The 18,035-nt window shown below is 34.0% G+C and overlaps 1 protein-coding gene across 1 annotated transcript in view; it reads right to left on the reverse strand.

Moving 5' to 3' along the window:
* Positions 1–12,216, reverse strand: part of LOC136026264 (uncharacterized) — a 37,352-nt gene extending 25,136 nt beyond the window's left edge. The window contains exons 1-2 of the mRNA XM_065702651.1: positions 11,961–12,216; positions 415–1,935 (exon numbers count right to left, since the gene is read on the reverse strand). Of these exons, the coding sequence (XP_065558723.1) occupies positions 415–1,386 (972 nt within the window). The 5' untranslated portion in view covers positions 1,387–1,935; positions 11,961–12,216. The remainder of the gene's footprint in view (positions 1–414; positions 1,936–11,960) is intronic.
* Positions 12,217–18,035: the final 5,819 nt, after the last annotated feature.

Below are 18,035 nucleotides of genomic sequence, written 5' to 3' on the forward strand. Positions count from 1 at the left end.
ATAAAATAACAACGATTAAAACAAAATAATTAATAACAGTTCAATAGTTTAAATCATAAATTAAAAAAATAATTAAGCAATACATCATTGATTAATTAGTAAATTGAAAACAATGTTGTTAATAACTTGAAATTTTATTGAAATTTGACCCAAAATTCTACGAGAGACAGGAGGAGGGGGGGGGGGTAAATCAATATTTTGCCCCGAGTCCAAGAGAGGCTAGAGCCGCCTCTGATAAAACTACTCCCTATGAAACACGACGAATATACAGCGTATTTTTTCACAAAAAAAGTAAATTTGTCTTATGGCTGTTGATATCTTATCAATAATAAGAAGCCAAATAAAATAGAATAACATAAAAACATAAGCTACAAACCATGCTAGCAGAGTTCGAATTGAATAAACCGTCTCAACCTTTGTTGCCACTTCTTTTTCGCTGTCACTGATTTCTGTAATCGTCTCCATATAGTTATCTTTGAAAATTGCATTTTTAAAATCCATATTCTCCTGTCTGGGTCGCTTTGTGTTTGCAAATAAAACAAAATACTTAACAGGCAACGACTTTTTATCCCATCCATGTTCGAGCAGGTAATTTTCTAAAATGGTCACAACTCTTAACCTCTGATCTTCATATTGATTTAACAATCTCTTTTCCAATATTTCCAAGTCTTTTGGCGAAGGGGGTTCTGCAAGGCTAAATGCCTTTACTTCTAAAATGATAACCGAAGATTGTGTCACTAAAATAAAGTCCCCCAGCTCTTCGTTCTTATGAGAGGCTTTCAGGCTGTAGAACACATACATAGGCAGTTTTGAGTTCTTTAGTTCCTGGTAAACCTCATATTCAGCGGCAAACCCACGCTGTTCCTGGTCCCCAATCTTTTTTATAATTGGTGGAAATACAACTGGACCAGTTAATTCAAGGTGATTTGTTCCACCAAAAAAGTTTGACAATATACTCTCAGCTGCTTGTAAGAATGGCATAGATCCTGAATATCCAGGAATTTTGATTCGTTCACAGCATTCTTCATTGGTACATACTTTAAGTAGATCTTTAAAGAACGTTTTTCCAACCTCTGTTCCTGTTTTGAATGACGAATTAAAGGAACTTTTTGAAGGTGGTGAGGATTCTTGCGATGGTGGAACACCTTTTTCGGGCGTGGTTGCAATAGGCTTAGGAACATCTGACATGACTGATTCCCATTTCCCTACTGAACTGGGTGTAGTTGCCTTAAATTTACCCAAATTTTTTACATGCTTACCATTAAAACTTTTCTTTGATCCATATCTGGTCTCAAGTACTCGCGGACTATCATCAATTTCCAGGGGAATAGCACATGATCCAGATGTTGTTGCAACACTACAATTTTCAATTACGATAAAATCCATACTGGGTCACTTACAACCCAAAAAGTACAACTTTAAACATTTTTTTTTTCAGCTCAGTTCTGGATAAGTCTGACCTTAAACTGGTAAAAAGTTAAAAGAATTGTCAAACCTTACATTATCTTGACTTAGAGTTACGCATCTTCATTTCTTGCTGATTTCTGATCTCGTTGGGGTGCCAAGGAAGCTATTAATACTAAGTAGTCAGATCAACGACTCTCCTTGACTACTAAGGTTCCTGCAGTCTGTTGCTACAGCCGGGTTCAATCTCTGGGTCCCATATTACAGCTATCAATGCTGTATTTTTGAAAATATTCCCTTTATAAAATCTGCTAGCATTTCTCTTTGTAATATTACGTGTTTGTTTTTTATTAGTAATATCCCTTTACTTTATTTTATTTCGTTTGTAATGGTTAACAGGGATGTATTTTGCTCATCAATACTTTTTATACAAAATTCTCTTTTCACTGATTGACTTTATCCTAAGCCCATTTATATCTGCTTCCTTTAGAGTGGAGCATTTGCCGAGGGTTTCTTCCTTTCTAACTGGATCTAGAAGTGAAAAATCAAATTAAATGCGACTTTTATAGCAACAATTAATTATCAGGAAATATACTTTTATAATTGACAAACTGTCTTTGAAAAAGTATGTATGCCCACAGCCCACCGAAATATATACGACCACATTTTCTATAAAAAAAATCGTATAAGCCCCCAGGGCATAACTTACATCTCTTGCCCCAAGGGCTGTGGGGGGGGAGTTGGCTTCCTCAAAGAGACTGAACAAAAGGGCTATCTCAAAATTTTGATTGGATGTATTTGGGGAAATGATGGTTGTTGTGGGGCTATTTGCCCTCCAATCACTTTCGACTATTAAAAAAGTCATTACTCTTTTCAATTTCTAATCGAATGAGCGAGATTTCGAAATTTCTACGACAACTCCTTTTATACGAAATACTCTAGTCTAAAACAAACCGAAAAAAAATAAATAAATAAACAAATAATGCATTGTGCCAGCATCGTTCTTTACTTAGGCAGCGCTATTGTGCTGCCTATCATAAGATATGTTTTTTTTTTCGCTTAAAAAAGACAACAAGAAGCGGAGTAAAGAAAAAGTATATAAAGAAAATCAACTTCTAAACAAGAAAAATACACGATGCAGAATTAATCTTAACAGCACTCGTGAATAACGCGAAATGGTAGAAAATGAAGCAAACTATGTAGATAAACAGTTCGTGGTAACGAACTGTAGTAAGGAGCGATCCGGCTCAATAGTAACCAAAACTCTAAAGAATGGAAATTTGATACCAGTAGCTACATCAAAAAATCGCATTTTAATGCTGATTTTAAACATATAAGTTTCATCAAGTTTCATCAAAAGTTAGGAGCCTAAGAAAATTTGCCTTATTTTAGAAAATAGGGAGAAACACCCCCTAAACGTCATAAATCACACCATCAGATTCAGCGTATCAGAGAACCCTACTGTAGAAGTTTCAAGCTCCTATCTACAAAAAATGTGGAGTTTTGTATTTTTTGCCAGAAGGCAGATCACGGATGCGTGTTTATTTGTTTGTTTGTTTTTTTTTGTTTTTTTGTGTTTTTTTCCCCAGGGGTGATCGTATCGACCCAGTTGTCCTAGAATGTTGCGAGAGGGCTCATTCTAACGGAAATGAAAAGTTCTAGTGCCCTTTTTAAGTGACCAAAAAAATTGGAGGGCACCTAGGCCCCCTCACACGCTAATTATTTTCCCAAAGTCACCAGATCAAAACTCTGAGATAGCCATTTTATTCAGCGTAGTCGAAAAACCTTGTAACTATGTCTTTGGGGACGACTTACTCCCCCACAGTCCCCGTGGGAGGGGCTACAAGTTACAAACTTTGACCAGTGCTTACATAGAGTAATGGTTATTGGGAAGTGTACAGGCGTTTTCAGGAGGATTTTTTGGTTGGGGGAGGGGTTGAGAAGAGGGGGATATGCTGGGGGAACTTTCCATCGAGGAATTTGCCATGGGGGAAGAAAATTTCCATGAAGGGAGCGCAGGATTTACTAGCATTATTAAAAAAAAAACAATGAAAAAATAAATATGAAAAAGTTTTTTTTCAGCTGGAAGTAAGGAGCAGCATTAAAACTTAAAACGAACAGAAATTATTACCCATATGAGGGGCTCACCTCCTCCTAATACCTCGCTCTTTACGCTAAAGTATTTTTAGTAATTTCAACTATTTATTCTACGGTTTTTGTGATTCAGGGGTCATTCTTAATGAATTGGGACAAAATTTAAGCTTTAGTGTAAAGAGCGAGGTACTGACGAGGTGACGAACCCCCTTACATATATATTAAAACATGAGAATACAAAAGTTCTTTTCGTAAGCTAATTTATAAGTTACGTATATCTTTTACTAATAAAAAGATTCGTAAAAAATTAGAAGTTCCAGTTACCTTTTTAATTAACCAAAAAATCAGAGGGCAAATAGGCTTCCTCCTCCGCTCTTTTTTTCTCAAAATCATTCGATCAAAATTATGAGAAAGCCATTTAGCCAAAAAAAAATACAAATTTCGTTTTAATTATTCCTTTGTGGAGAGCCAAAATCAAAACATGCATCGATTCAAAAACGTTCAGACATTAAATAAAAAAAACAAGTTTTTTTTTAACTGAAAGTAAGGAGCGACATTAAAACTTAAAACGAACAGAAATTACTTCATATATGAAAGGGGCTGCTTCCTCATCAACGCCCCTCTCTTTACGCTAAAGTTTTTACTGTTTTAAAAAGTAGAGTTAAGAGAAAGAGTCAAACTTTAGCGTAAAGAACAGGGCGTTGATGAGGAAGCAGCCCCTTTCATATATGAAGTAATTTCTGTTCGTTTCAAGTTTTAATGTCGCTCCTTACTTTCAGTTTAAAAAACTTGTTTTTTTTTATTTAATATTTCTTAAATGCATCGTACTCTAATGAATCCACTACATCTAAAGGGCCAGGAACACAATATCTGTGCAAAATGAAACTGTCCCCGTAACACAGCGGGACTCTTAATAAAAACTACAAATAACGACAAAATCCTGATCGAACCTTTAGCTGCTCAGTTCTACACAGCGAATCTCCAAGTGGCGAAACTTAGAGCGCGTTTGGCGGAGCCAGAGCACTATATAGTTTAGAAAGTACAGGCTTACTATAACTATACTTCAGTGCAGCAAGTTTAGCATAAAGAAAACTTAGCATAAAGCATAACTGGCGCAGAAACCTGATATAGCATGTTCATTATAAGCAAAAAATTCAGTCTTAACAGCATTGAGTCCTAAAATTTTATGACCAGAAATCAAAGAGTCAAGGTTAGCCTTTAAAGTAGAAAGACCCGAACTGATAAGCAGGACATCATTTGCGTAGCAAATCAAACTGAGATCACTACAAATTCCACCATTAATCCTCCTACTTAGAGCGGTCGTAAGAATGTTAAACATAGAGGGACTTAAAATTGAGCCTTGCCTTACTCCTCTAATTAAATAAAAAAAAACAAGTTTTTTTAACTGAAAGTAAGGAGCGACATTAAAACTTAAAACGAACAGAAATTACTACGTATGTGAAAGGGGCTGCTCCCTCATCAACGCCCCGCTGTTTACGCTAAAGTTTGACTCTTTCTCTCAACTCTACTTTTTAAAACCGTAAAAAACTTTATCCGTAAAGAGCGGGACATTGATGAGGAAGCAGCCCCTTTCATATACGAAGTAATTTCTGTTCGTTTTAAGTTTTAATGCCGCTCCTTACTTTCAGTTAAAAAAACTGGTTTTTTATTTAATTTCTGAACGTTTTTGTATCAATGCATGGTTTGATTTTGGCTCTCCGCAGAGGAATAATTAAAACGAAATTCGCATATTTATTTTTTTTGGCTAAATGGCTTTCTTATAGTTTTGATCGAATGATTTTGAAAAAAAGGAGTGGGGGAGGAAGCCTAGTTGCCCTCCGATTTTTTTGTCAAACAGTTCGTGGTAACGAACTGTAGTAAGGAGCGACCCAACTCAATAGTAACCAAACCTAAAAAAAAATGGAATTTTGATACCTAATAGCTACGTCAAAAGAATCACATTTTAATCATGATTTTAAATATATAAGTTTCATCAAGTTTAGTCTTACCCATCAAAAGTTACGAGCCTGAGAAAATTTGCTTTATTTTAGAAAATAGGGGGAAACACCCCCTAAAAGGGGTCCCAGGGGTGATCGTATCGATCCAGTTGTCCTAGAATGTTGCAAGGGGACTCATTCTAACTGAAATGAAAGGTTCTAGTGCCCTTTTTAAGTGACAAAAAAAACTGGAGGGCATCTATGCCCCCTCCCACGCTAATTGTTTTCCCAAAGTCAACGGATCAAAATTCTAAGATATCCATTTTACTCAGCGTAGTCGAAAAATCTTATAACTATGTCTTTGGGGACCCCTTACTCCCCCACAGTCCCCGTGGGAGGGGCTACAAGTTACAAACTTTGACCAGTGCTTACATATAGTAATGGTTATTGGGAAGTGTACAGACGTTTTCAGGGGGATATTTTGGTCGGGGGAGGGGTTGAGAAGAGGGGGGTATGTTGGGGGATATATTTGGGGAACTTTCCATCGAGGAATTTGTCATGGGGAAGAAAATTTCCATGAAGGGAGCGCAGGGCTTTCTAGCATTATTAAAAAAAATACAATGAAAAAATAAATATGAAAAAGTTTTTTCAACTGGAAGTAAGGAGCAGCATTAAAACTTAGAACGAACATAAATTATTACGCATATGAGGGGCTCATCTTCTCCTAATACTTCGCTCTTTACGCTAAAGTATTTTTAGTAATTTCAACTATTTATTATACGGTTAATTCTGGGACTAATAAAAACATTCGCAAAAAATTAAAAGTTATAGTTTCCTTTAAGTCAGAAAATCGCAGGGCTACTAGGCTTTCTCCCCCACTCCTTTTTTTCTCAAAATCATTCGATCAAAACTATGAGAAAGCCATTTAGCAAAAAAAAAAAATGCAAATTTGGTTTTAATTATTCCTCTGTGGAGAGCCAAAATCAAAACATGCATTGATTCAAAAACGTTCAGATATTAAATAAAAAAAACAAGTTTTTTTAACTTAAAGTAAGGAGCGACATTAAAACTTAAAACGAACAGAAATTACTTCGTATATGAAAGGGGCTGCTTCCTCATCAACGTCTCGCTCTTTACGCTAAAGTTTTGTACTGTTTTAAAAAGTAGAGTTGAGAGAAAGAGCCAAACTTTAGCGTAAAGAGCGAGACGTTGATGAGGAAGCAGCCCCTTTCATATACGAAGTAATTTCTGTTCGTTTTAAGTTTTAATGTCGCTCCTTACTTTCAGTTAAAAAAACTTGTTTTTTTTATTTAATTACTTAAAAAGGCAACTAGAACTTTTAATTTTTTTATGAATAATTTATTAGTAAAAGATATACGTAACTTATAAATTAGCTTACGTAACGAACTTTTGTATTCTCATGTTTTTGTTACATATATGAGGGGGTTGAGCCCCTCGTCAGTACCTCGCTCTTTACACTAAAGCTTAAATTTTGTCCCAATTCAATTAGAATGACCCCTGAATCACAAAAGCCGTAGAATAACTAGTTGAAATTACTAAAAATACTTAAGTATTAGGAGGACGTGAGCTCCTTATATGCGGAACAATTTCTGTTCGTTTTAAGTTTTAGTGCTGCTCCTTACTTCCAGTTGAAAAAACTTTTTCATATTTATTTTTTCATTGTTTTTTTTAAATAATGCTAGAAAATCCTGCGCCCCCTTCATGGAAATTATCTTCCCCCATGAAAAATTCCTCGATAGAAAGTTCCCCCAACATATCCCCCTCTTCTCAATCCCTCCCCCCGACCAAAACATCCCCCTGAAAACGTGTGTACACTTCCCAATAACCATTACTATATGTAAGCAATGGTCAAAGTTTGTAACTTGTAGCCTCGCCCAAGGGGACTGTGGGGGAGTAAGTGGTCCCCAAAGGCATAGTTATAAGGTTTTTCGACTACGCTGAATAGAATGGCTATATCAGAATTTTGATCTGTTGACTTTGGGAAAATAATTAGCGTGGGAGGGGGCCTAGGTGCCCTTCAATTTTTTTGGTCACTTAAAAAGGGCACTAGAACTTTTCATTTCCGTTAGAATGAGCCCTCTCGCAACATTCTAGGACCACTAGGTCAATACGATCACCCCTGGGGAAAAAAAAACAAACAAACAAATAAACACGCATCCGTGATCTGCCTTCTGGCAAAAAATACAAAATTCCACATTTTTGTAGATAGGATCTTGAAACTTCTACAACAGGGTTCTCTGATACGCTGAATCTGATGCTGTGATTTTCGTTAATATTCTATGACGTTTAGGGGGTGTTTCTCCCTATTTTCTAAAATAAGGCAAATTTTCTCAGGCTCGTAACTTTTGACGGGTAAGACTAAACTTGATGAAACTTATATATTTAAAACCAGCATTAAAATGCGATTCTTCTGATGTAGCTATTGGTATCAAAATTCCATTTTTTAGAGTTTTGGTTACTATTGAGCCGGGTCGCTCCTTACTACAGTTCGTTACCACGAACTGTTTGATAAGACGGATTGACCCAATAAAAAAAACTCTTTAACATAATTATTGCTATGCCAATATGAAAGCAATGTAACTATATAGGGCGTAACTCCAAAACTAAGCAAAGTCAAAATAATTTTGATTGGATTACTGAATCGAAAGCTGCTTGTATATATCCACACTACATTAATATATGGGATTTCCCAAAGTCTCAGCTTTACTGCGGATACGTTTCATTAGCCGTTGAGCTATCGCGCAAAGACAATGATCACAGACACGCTTGGTATATTCCTTTTTTGGGTTTCCGAAAAGCTGGAAGAGAAGATCTTGGCTTATCACAATCACACCAAATGCGATACCACATTTTGAACGTCTTTTAGCTGCCTTTAAGCTGGGATTATGACCCCAGCCGGATTTACGGGTACCTCTTTTCACTCTAGCTACTGGAACGGAGGCTGCCCCCCCCCTGACACTTCATAGCATGAACAATTCCAGCAGCATATACAGTTAGACTGTCTTTTACACCGTGGAGTAAAAGCTGGAACGACAGTTTAATTTTCGTTATTATCTCATCTAGTCTATCATGATAGAGAATCTTAACGACCTTTTCCAATCTGTCTTAAAGTAATATTGCGGGCGATTTGTTCTATTATAGGCAAATGACTAATTTTAAATGAAAAACCGAGGTGATCTCTGAATGTGAGCTCAAAATCCACTACAATATCTGAAGCAAGAGTGAAATTAAAGACAACATGGTATAAATTGGAGATGCTACCTGAGTTATGTATATATGTAAAAATATAGCTTTTTCCACAAATAACCACATCACTCTTTAGACATGTGCTCGTGAGATCAGAAGGTTTTCCATTATTAGTAAGGTCACATTGGAAATCTCTGCAGATTATGTAACAAGTATTACACAAATAAACAAAAGTATACAAAGGCGATTGCATGCCTCGGCAAAACGTTTTTCACTTTGAATAGAACTATAATTGGTGGGGAAATAAAGGTTAATTGTGGTGAAAATGCTAGGAACTTCGGGTTGGGAAGCTATGTGGGATTCACACAATTCCAACTTCTTAAGAGGCAGGTTATTATCATAAGAAATAGCAGTTCCGCCACTAGGCCTACCCGAGCCACTCCTACGGATGGTCCCATGAATGAACATAGATTTGCTTTTGAAAAAACTCGTAAAATCAAAGTTTTCTATAGTAAGCAAATGTTCCTGAACACATATTATGTCGTACCTGTCATACACGTCCTGTAGATATTCCAGCTTCATAGCATTATGTCAAAAATGTTTTGAGAAAAGATAGAAATTTTGTCTCATCATCGGATCGAAGCAATATTGGTGTTTCCGATAGAATTTCTCACTACAAGACAATAAAGGCTAAAGCAGGACTGATTCCATTTTCCATGTGAACAAAGAGCATACCTAACTCGCAATGAACTGGAAGGGCTTGTTTTATTAGACTAGTGATCAAAACAAAAGCATTTTAAGCACCTTTGGGGGACAGCCTTAAATTTAAAGACTCGCGGTAATGTATACTCTACTTTCAAGCCCAACTCATTTTATCTATAAAATACAACTTGATACCCCTTGATTTTCTAAAGTGTGTTGGTCCAATCACCCATGGATTCGAAGTAGTAATGTCTGTTTCCACAGTGTCAGGGGGGGGGGAAATTTAGCAGTTGTCAAATATTTCTCCTGTCGGAAAGATACTTTTACTTCAGGTTTTGTCTTAAGCGACTCACTAAGAGCTTAGGCAGGTTTAGGATCATCCATGAAAGCTACTGATCGAGTTTTGGTTTGATCGAATCCTTTGCTTATGATGGAAACAATACACAACCTGACGCCTTTGTCCGAGCTAGCAGCAATGAAAATAAATTTCAAAACAAAGGCAGTTCAATACAGGATGGTTGAGTTGTTTGGCGGTTGTGGTTGATGGTGTTTGAGTTGTTTGGTGGTTGAATTTAATGTAGTCAAATTATGTGGTAGTTGAGTAGATAGTTAGTGTGGTACTTGTGTATCATTCAGAACACACTCAATAAGTGAAGTTAGGTTATTTCGTGAAACAGACTACGACGCAGGTACATCTTAATTGAATATCGTATATATAGAGATGGTTAGGTTAGGTTAAGTTAGGTATTTGATATAATGCGCCCCCCCCCCTAAAGTGCAAATATATAGCCCAAACTTTTGATAAGGCTAATGATATAAAACAAACTATGATGAAAATATAATACTTTATTAGGAAAATTGTAAAATTACAACTTAGAATTCCTACCTAACCTTTTGTCTTTGAATTTTGTATTTGTGGCTATGAAACCAGATTTTCTCATAAAATGTACCTGCATCGTAGTTTGTTTCACGAAAGAACCTAACTTCACTTACTGAGTGTGTTCTGAATAATACACAAGTACCGTTAGTGTGGTAGTAGGTAGTTAGTGTGGTAGTAGGTTAGGTTGAGTAGATAGTAGGTAGTGTGGTAGTTGAGTTATGTGGTAGGTGATTGAGTTGTTTGGTGATCGAGTTATGGTGGTTGAATTGTGTTTTCACCTTTTTTTAGAAACACAATTTTATACTTTTTGTTACTATGGGCTGTGTTGATCCCTTTTAGCCCTTTAAGGGCTAAAATTGGAAATTCTTCAAGAAGTGATTATCGAATTAATAAAGAGAATAAAAAAGGCTTAAAGTGATGTATTTGCTTTCATGCCAGGTAAATCATGGTGTCAACTACGAATTCATCAAAAGCCTTCGAATAGGTAGAGACATACAAATTTGGTGAGAGGAAACAGCAGAGACAAAAGACATACAGAGACATAATCTGGTTCGTTTGTGTAGACACCAGTGGCATAGAAAAAGGCCAAAATTACTAACTGTGTTTTTTTTTGTTTTTTTTTTACACCCAGAAAGGAGATAAGAACAATCGATACTCTTTAGACCAAAGAGACAAAGAGAGATTACTGTCCTTTACTCCAGTGTTAAAAAGAGTGCTTTAATTCAATGCCTTGGTTCTGCAACGTATCTGCAAATCGCATTATTCCGTCAGAGCATATCAGAAAGGGAAACTACGTATACCCCTTTTTGTACCCGTTGTTGCTATGTTATGTTTTCAGCCTGAAACAAGAACGACAACAATTGGAATAATAATTCATAAAGAGACCTGTTAGAACAAAAATAGATGCTGGTACTTATTAAATATCCCAACCCCACACAAGAATCTTGACCTGTATGATCTGAGACAAACCGGTTTATCTGTATACAGTAGGTTATAATTAGCTTAGTCTCATTGAGAAAAAACTGCGATGTAGGTATATTTCTAGTAAATATTTGTACATTTCCGTTAGCCAGCACACACTCGAGAATTTGGATCTATAGAATCAGACAATAGCCGGTTTATTGCTTATGGTATACTGTAACAATTAGCTGCGGCTCAGCTGAAAATTACATTGTAGCTATATTATAATAAAATATTTAGTTAGTATTTTGTTTAGGTTACATTTTGCACGTAACTCCACTATATATAACCGCCCAACCCTCCTAATGTGCAAATATATAGCCAAAATTATGTATATCCTATCTATCTCCCAAGCGTCTTAATTGCTTCAACCCCGTACCTGTGGATCCAAATTCTCGAGTGTATACAGGCTAACAGATAAGAACCTGATATTTAATACATAGAGGTGATTAGGTTTGGTATTTAGCAAAATTCGCTCTGGGCGGCCTGCTTTCCGTAATTTTCTTCTGTAGTTTCCATAATTCTGTCAATAAAGCATTATGTTTTTATCATACTTTGGTATGTTTCATTAAGATTAACCTAACTTCACTTTTCGGATGGTTGCGATGCAAAACAAGTACCTAGATACTTTTTAGATTGCTTATTTTATGTTTACAGTTTTGTTCGTCTTTTTGGCAATTCATCCGCATACCCCACCCTTCTGATCTCAAATAGCTGCTGAAAAGTCATAGTTCGGACTGGCAATTTCTTCAATTTTATCACTAAAAAAAACTAACTTTATAATAAGCAGTTCACATAAATTAGTCAGACTATCATGTTTCTCTCTATTATTATTCCTATTTTTAACTCATTTAACACAGCATTTTTGCGCACAATATTTAAAACTGGACTGGATATTGTGTAACAAGTCTCGGCACTAAAACTGTTTATCTCTTGAGTCCATCAGTTCGGAGTAACCGGTTTTACAATTAATCAGTCGATGGAAAGATCAACAAAGAAATTTATTATTAGGACTATATATGTTTCCATCAGGAGGGGGGGTGCACTGGCGGGATAGCAAATATTATGTTGAAAAGAAATATAAAATAAACGACCAAGCCGTTCAACTTTTATTATACTATATATATATATATATATATATATATATATATATATCTATATATATATATAAATATATATTCTGTCTGTCTGTGGATGGATGGATCAGGTGACGTCACCTGAAAAAACTGGATCAGGTGACGTCAAAACTGAAAAAACTAAAAAAAGGCAAAAACTACAAAAAAAAACTAAAAACTAATAAAAAAAATAAAAAAGCTAAAAAACTAAAAAAACTTAAAAAAGGCAAAAACTACAAAAAAACTAAAAACTAATAAAAAAGCTAAAAAACTAAAAAAACTAAAAAAAGGCAAAAACTACAAAAAAAACTAAAAACTAATAAAAAAAATAAAAAAGCTAAAAAACTAAAAAAAATAAAAAAACTAAAAAAAGGTAAAAAACTAAAAAAACTAAAAACTAAAAAAAACTAAAAAAAAAGGAAAAAACTGAAAAATAAGCTAAAATAAAGGTAAAAACCAATAAAAAACTAAAAAAAAAACTGAAAAAACTAAAAAAAGGCAAAAACTACAAAAAAAAACTAAAAACTAATAAAAAAAGTAAAAAAGCTAAAAAACTAAAAAAACTAAAAAAACTAAAAAAAGGTACAAAACTAAAAAAAATTAAAAATTAAAAAAAACTAAAAAAAAGGAAAAAACTGAAAAATAAGCTAAAATAAAGGTAAAAACCAATAAAAAACTAAAAAGAAAAAAAGGAAAAAACTAAAAAAAATTTTCATCTAAAAAACTAAAAAAAACTAAAAAAGGTAAAAACTAAAAGAACTAAAAAAGAAAAAAATAAATGACGAAACTCAAAGAGAAAGCGACCAGGACAAAAGGAATGTTCGATTAGCAATCAACAAAGCACCGGGACACAGGGAGTATAAATGACGACCAGGACATAAGTAAAAAAAAAAAAACTATCTATATATATAAAAATAAGTTGTCTGTGGATCTGTGGATCGTGGATCAGGTGACGTCACCTGAAAAAACTGGATCAGGTGACGTCAAAACTGAAAAAACTAAAAAAAGGCAAAAACTACAAAAAAAACTAAAAACTAATAAAAAAAATAAAAAAGCTAAAAAACTAAAAAAACTAAAAAAAGGCAAAAACTACAAAAAAAAATAAAAACTAATAAAAAATCTAAAAAACTAAAAAAACTAAAAAAAAGGCAAAAACTACAAAAAAAAATAAAAACTAATAAAAAAAATAAAAAAGCTAAAAAACTAAAAAAACTAAAAAAACTAAAAAAAGGTAAAAAACTAAAAAAACTAAAAACTAAAAAAAAACAAAAAAAGGAAAAAACTGAAAAATAAGCTAAAATAAAGGTAAAAACCAATAAAAAACTAAAAAAAAAAACTGAAAAAACTAAAAAAAGGCAAAAAACTACAAAAAAAACTAAAAACTAATAAAAAAAGTAAAAAAGCTAAAAAACTAAAAAAACTAAAAAAACTAAAAAAACTAAAAAAAGGTAAAAAACTAAAAAAAATAAAAAATAAAAAAAACTAAAAAAAAAGGAAAAAACTGAAAAATAAGCTAACATAAAGGTAAAAACCAATAAAAAACTAAAAAGAAAAAAAGGAAAAAACTAAAAAAAATTTTCATCTAAAAAACTAAAAAAAACTAAAAAAGGTAAAAACTAAAAGAACTAAAAAAGAAAAAAATAAATGACGACACTCAAAGAGAAAGCGACCAGGACAAAAGGAATGTTCGATTAGCAATCAACAAAGCACCGGGACACAGGGAGTATAAATGACGACCAGGACATAAGTAAAAAAAAAATTAACAAAACTAAAAAGAAGGTAAAAACTACAAAAAAACTAAAAAGAAAAAAAAAACTAAAAACTAATAAAAAAACTAAAAAATCTAAAAATCTAAATAAACTAAAAAAGAAAAAAAAGGAAAAAAATAAAGGAGAAAAACAAAACTAAAAAACGAATGTATATACAGACCGGTACACCGGGATACAAATGACGACCGGGACACAGGGAATATAAATGACGACCGGGACACAGGGACACGACACAGGGAATATAAATGACGACCGGGACACAGGGACACAACTACAACGGGGACACCGGGGGAAACAGGGGGATGTAAATGACGACCGGGACACCGGGACAGGGAATGGTCGATTAGCAACCACCATCAACAAAGCTCAAGGGCAATCATTAGAATCATGAGGTATAGATCTGAATACAGATTGTTTTCCCATGGACCATTATATGTTGCATGTTCAAGAGTCGGTAAACCTGACAATCTATTTATATGCAAAGACAATGGGACAGCAAAGAATGTTGTATATTCGCAAGTTTTACGTAGTTAAAACCATATATATATATATATATATATATATATATATATATATATATATATATATATATATATATATATATATATATATATATATATATATATATATATATATATATATATATATATATATATATCTATCTATATTCACAGGTGGGACATAGGGACACAACTACAATGGCGCGTAACTATTATGGCGCGTAACGACTTACGCGCGCGGGGGGGCTTGGGGGGGCGCGAAGCGCCCCCACCAACTAGGTGTTGGGGTGGCGCGAAGCGCCACCCCAACAGCTAGTATATATATATATATATATATATATATATATATATATATATATATATATATATATATATATATATATATATATATATATATATATATATATATATATATATGGCGCGTACGCAGGGGGGGGCCTTCGGGCCCGGTCCCCCCAAATTTTGTGAAATGTTTGATATCCCCATGGTTTCTTTGGATTTCTGGCAAAACTAGGACATTTATTAAGAATCTAGATACAGCCTTTTTTGGGGGATTTTACAGCATGAAATTATCCGGTCAAGTCACTGCCCAATTATTAAACATTTTCTGTCTAAATTTTTACCCTCTTTGAAGTAATTAGCAATTGTAATGTTATTATTTTTTTTTAAGAGAGTTTGCTTTCCACCGAAACATAGAATTATCCTTGATATTAAGTCGTTTATCCCCCCCCCCTTTTCAGGATAAAGTACAGCTTTTAATGGATCAATTTTGGAAACTATCATTTTCATTAAAATCTTCGTTTTTGCAATAGAAGAACTACCCCCACAGCACCCATATTGCACCGTTAACCCTAAAATTTCCCTTTCAGTGGAATATAATAGATTAATCACTGGTTTTAAATCGCTATGAACATAATCTGAGCCTAAAACGTACTCTTGAGGCTTTAGTCTTCCCCCCCCCCATCCGCTACAATACTACAGATTACATTTAATCAATATTTTCTGATATACGTGCTTTTTGCATTACTGAATAAAAAAAAGTGCTACTTTATATCTGCTGGTTCGAAGGTTTATATATATATATATATATATATATATATATATATATATATATATATATATATATATATATATATATATATATATATATATATATATAAATAAGTTGTCTGTGTGTGTGTGTCTGTCGAGTGACGTCATGTTTGTGTGTCGACCGACGTCATGTTTTTGACTGACGAAATTACAGACCGGGACATCGAGACACAAATGACGACCGGGACACCGGCACATAGGGAATATAAATGACGACCGGGACACAGGGAATATAAATGACGACCGGGACACAGGGACACAACTACAACGGCGACGCCGGGGGGCACAGGGGGATATATAAATGACGACGGGGACACATGGAATGTTTGATTAGCAATCACCATCAACAAAGCTCAAGGGCAATCATTAGAATCATGAGGTATAACTAAAAAAACTAAAAAAAAGGTAAAAAACTAAAAACTAAAAAAAAAGACCAATTCAAAAACGAATGTATAGACCGGGACACCGGGACACAAATGACGACCGGGACACAGGGACACAAGGAATATAAATGACGCCCGGGACACTCAAAGAGAAATCACAGACTGGGACACCGGGACACAAATGACAACCGGGACACAGGGAATATAAATGACGACCGGGACACAGGGACACAACTACAACGGGGACGCCGGGGGGCACAGTGGGATATATAAATGACGACGGCGACACAGGGAATGGTCGATTAGCAATCACCATCAACAAAGCTCAAGGGCAATCATTAGAATCATGAGGTATAGATCTGAATACGGATTATTTTCCCATGGACCATTATATGTTGCATGTTCAAGAGTCGGTAAACCTGACAATCTATTTATATGCACAGACAATGGGACAGCAAAGAATGCCGTATATTCGCAAGTTTTACGTGGTTAAATATATATATATATATATATATATATTATATATATATATATATTTATATATATATATATATATAAATATATATATACTAGCTGTTGGGGTGGCGCTTCGCGCCACCCAACACCTAGTTGGTGGGGGTGCTTCGCGCCCCCCCCCCAAGCCCCCCCGCGCGCGTAAGTCGTTACGCGCCATATTAGTTACGCGCCATTGTAGTTGTGTCCCTATGTCCCACCTGTGAATATAGATAGATATATATATATATATATATATATATATATATATATATATATATATATATATATATATATATATGTTTAACTACGTAAATATATATATATATATATATATATATATATATATATATATATATATATATATATATATATATATATGTTTTTAACTACGTAAAACTTGCGAATATACAACATTATTTGCTGTCCCATTGTCTGTGCATATAAATAGATTGTCAGGTTTACCGACTCTTGAACATGCAACATATAATGGTCCATGGGAAAACAATCCGTATTCAGATCTATACCTCATGATTCTAATGATTGCCCTTGAGCTTTGTTGATGGTGATTGCTAATCGACCATTCCCTGAGTCGCCATCGTCATTTATATATCCCCCTGTGCACCCCGGCGTCCCCTTTGTAGTTATGTCCCTGTGTCCCGGTCGTCATTTATATTCCCTGTGTCCCGGTCGTCATTTGTGTCCCGGTGTTCCAGTCTGTGATTTCTCTTTGAGTGTCCCGGGCGTCATTTATATTCCTTGTGTCCCGGTGTCCCGGTCGTCATTTATATCCCCCTGTGCCCCCCGGCGTCCCCATTGTAGTTGTGTCCCTGTGTCCCCGGTCGTCATTTATATTCCCTGTGTCCCGGTAGTTTTTGCCTTTTTTTAATTTTTTCAGTTTTTTTTAGTTTTTAGTTTTTTACCTTTTTTTATTTTTTTTTAGTTTTTTAGCTTTTTTAGTTTTTTTTTCTTTTTAGTTTTTTTTTGTGGTTTTTTACCTTTTTTAGTTTTTTTTTCTTCTTTTGTATTAGTGTGAAATAATTCAGACGTCATATGCGGACAAACACGACGTCTTTGACAGACAGACAGACAGATTTAACCCACAAACAACTTATTTTTATATATATTATTCATATTTTTTTAGTTTTCTTTTCCTCTTTTATTTTTCAGTTTTTTCCTTTTTTTTAGTTTTTTTCTTTTTTAGTTTTTAGTTTTTTTTTTAGTTTTTTACCTTTTTTTAGTTTTTTTTTAGTTTTTTTTAGTTTTTTAGCTTTTTTAGTTTTTTTATTAGTTTTTATTTTTTTTTGTAGTTTTTGCCTTTTTTTATTTTTTTCAGTTTTTTTTTAGTTATTAGATTTTTACCTTTTTTTTAGTTTTTTTTAGTTTTTTAGCTTTTTTAGTTTTTTTTTCTTTTTAGTTTTGTTTGTAGTTTTTACCTATATATATATATATATATTATATATATATATATATATATATATTATATATATATTATATATA

Source organism: Artemia franciscana, chromosome 4 (genome assembly GCF_032884065.1).
Source record: "Artemia franciscana chromosome 4, ASM3288406v1, whole genome shotgun sequence".
Lineage (NCBI taxonomy): Eukaryota > Metazoa > Arthropoda > Branchiopoda > Anostraca > Artemiidae > Artemia > Artemia franciscana.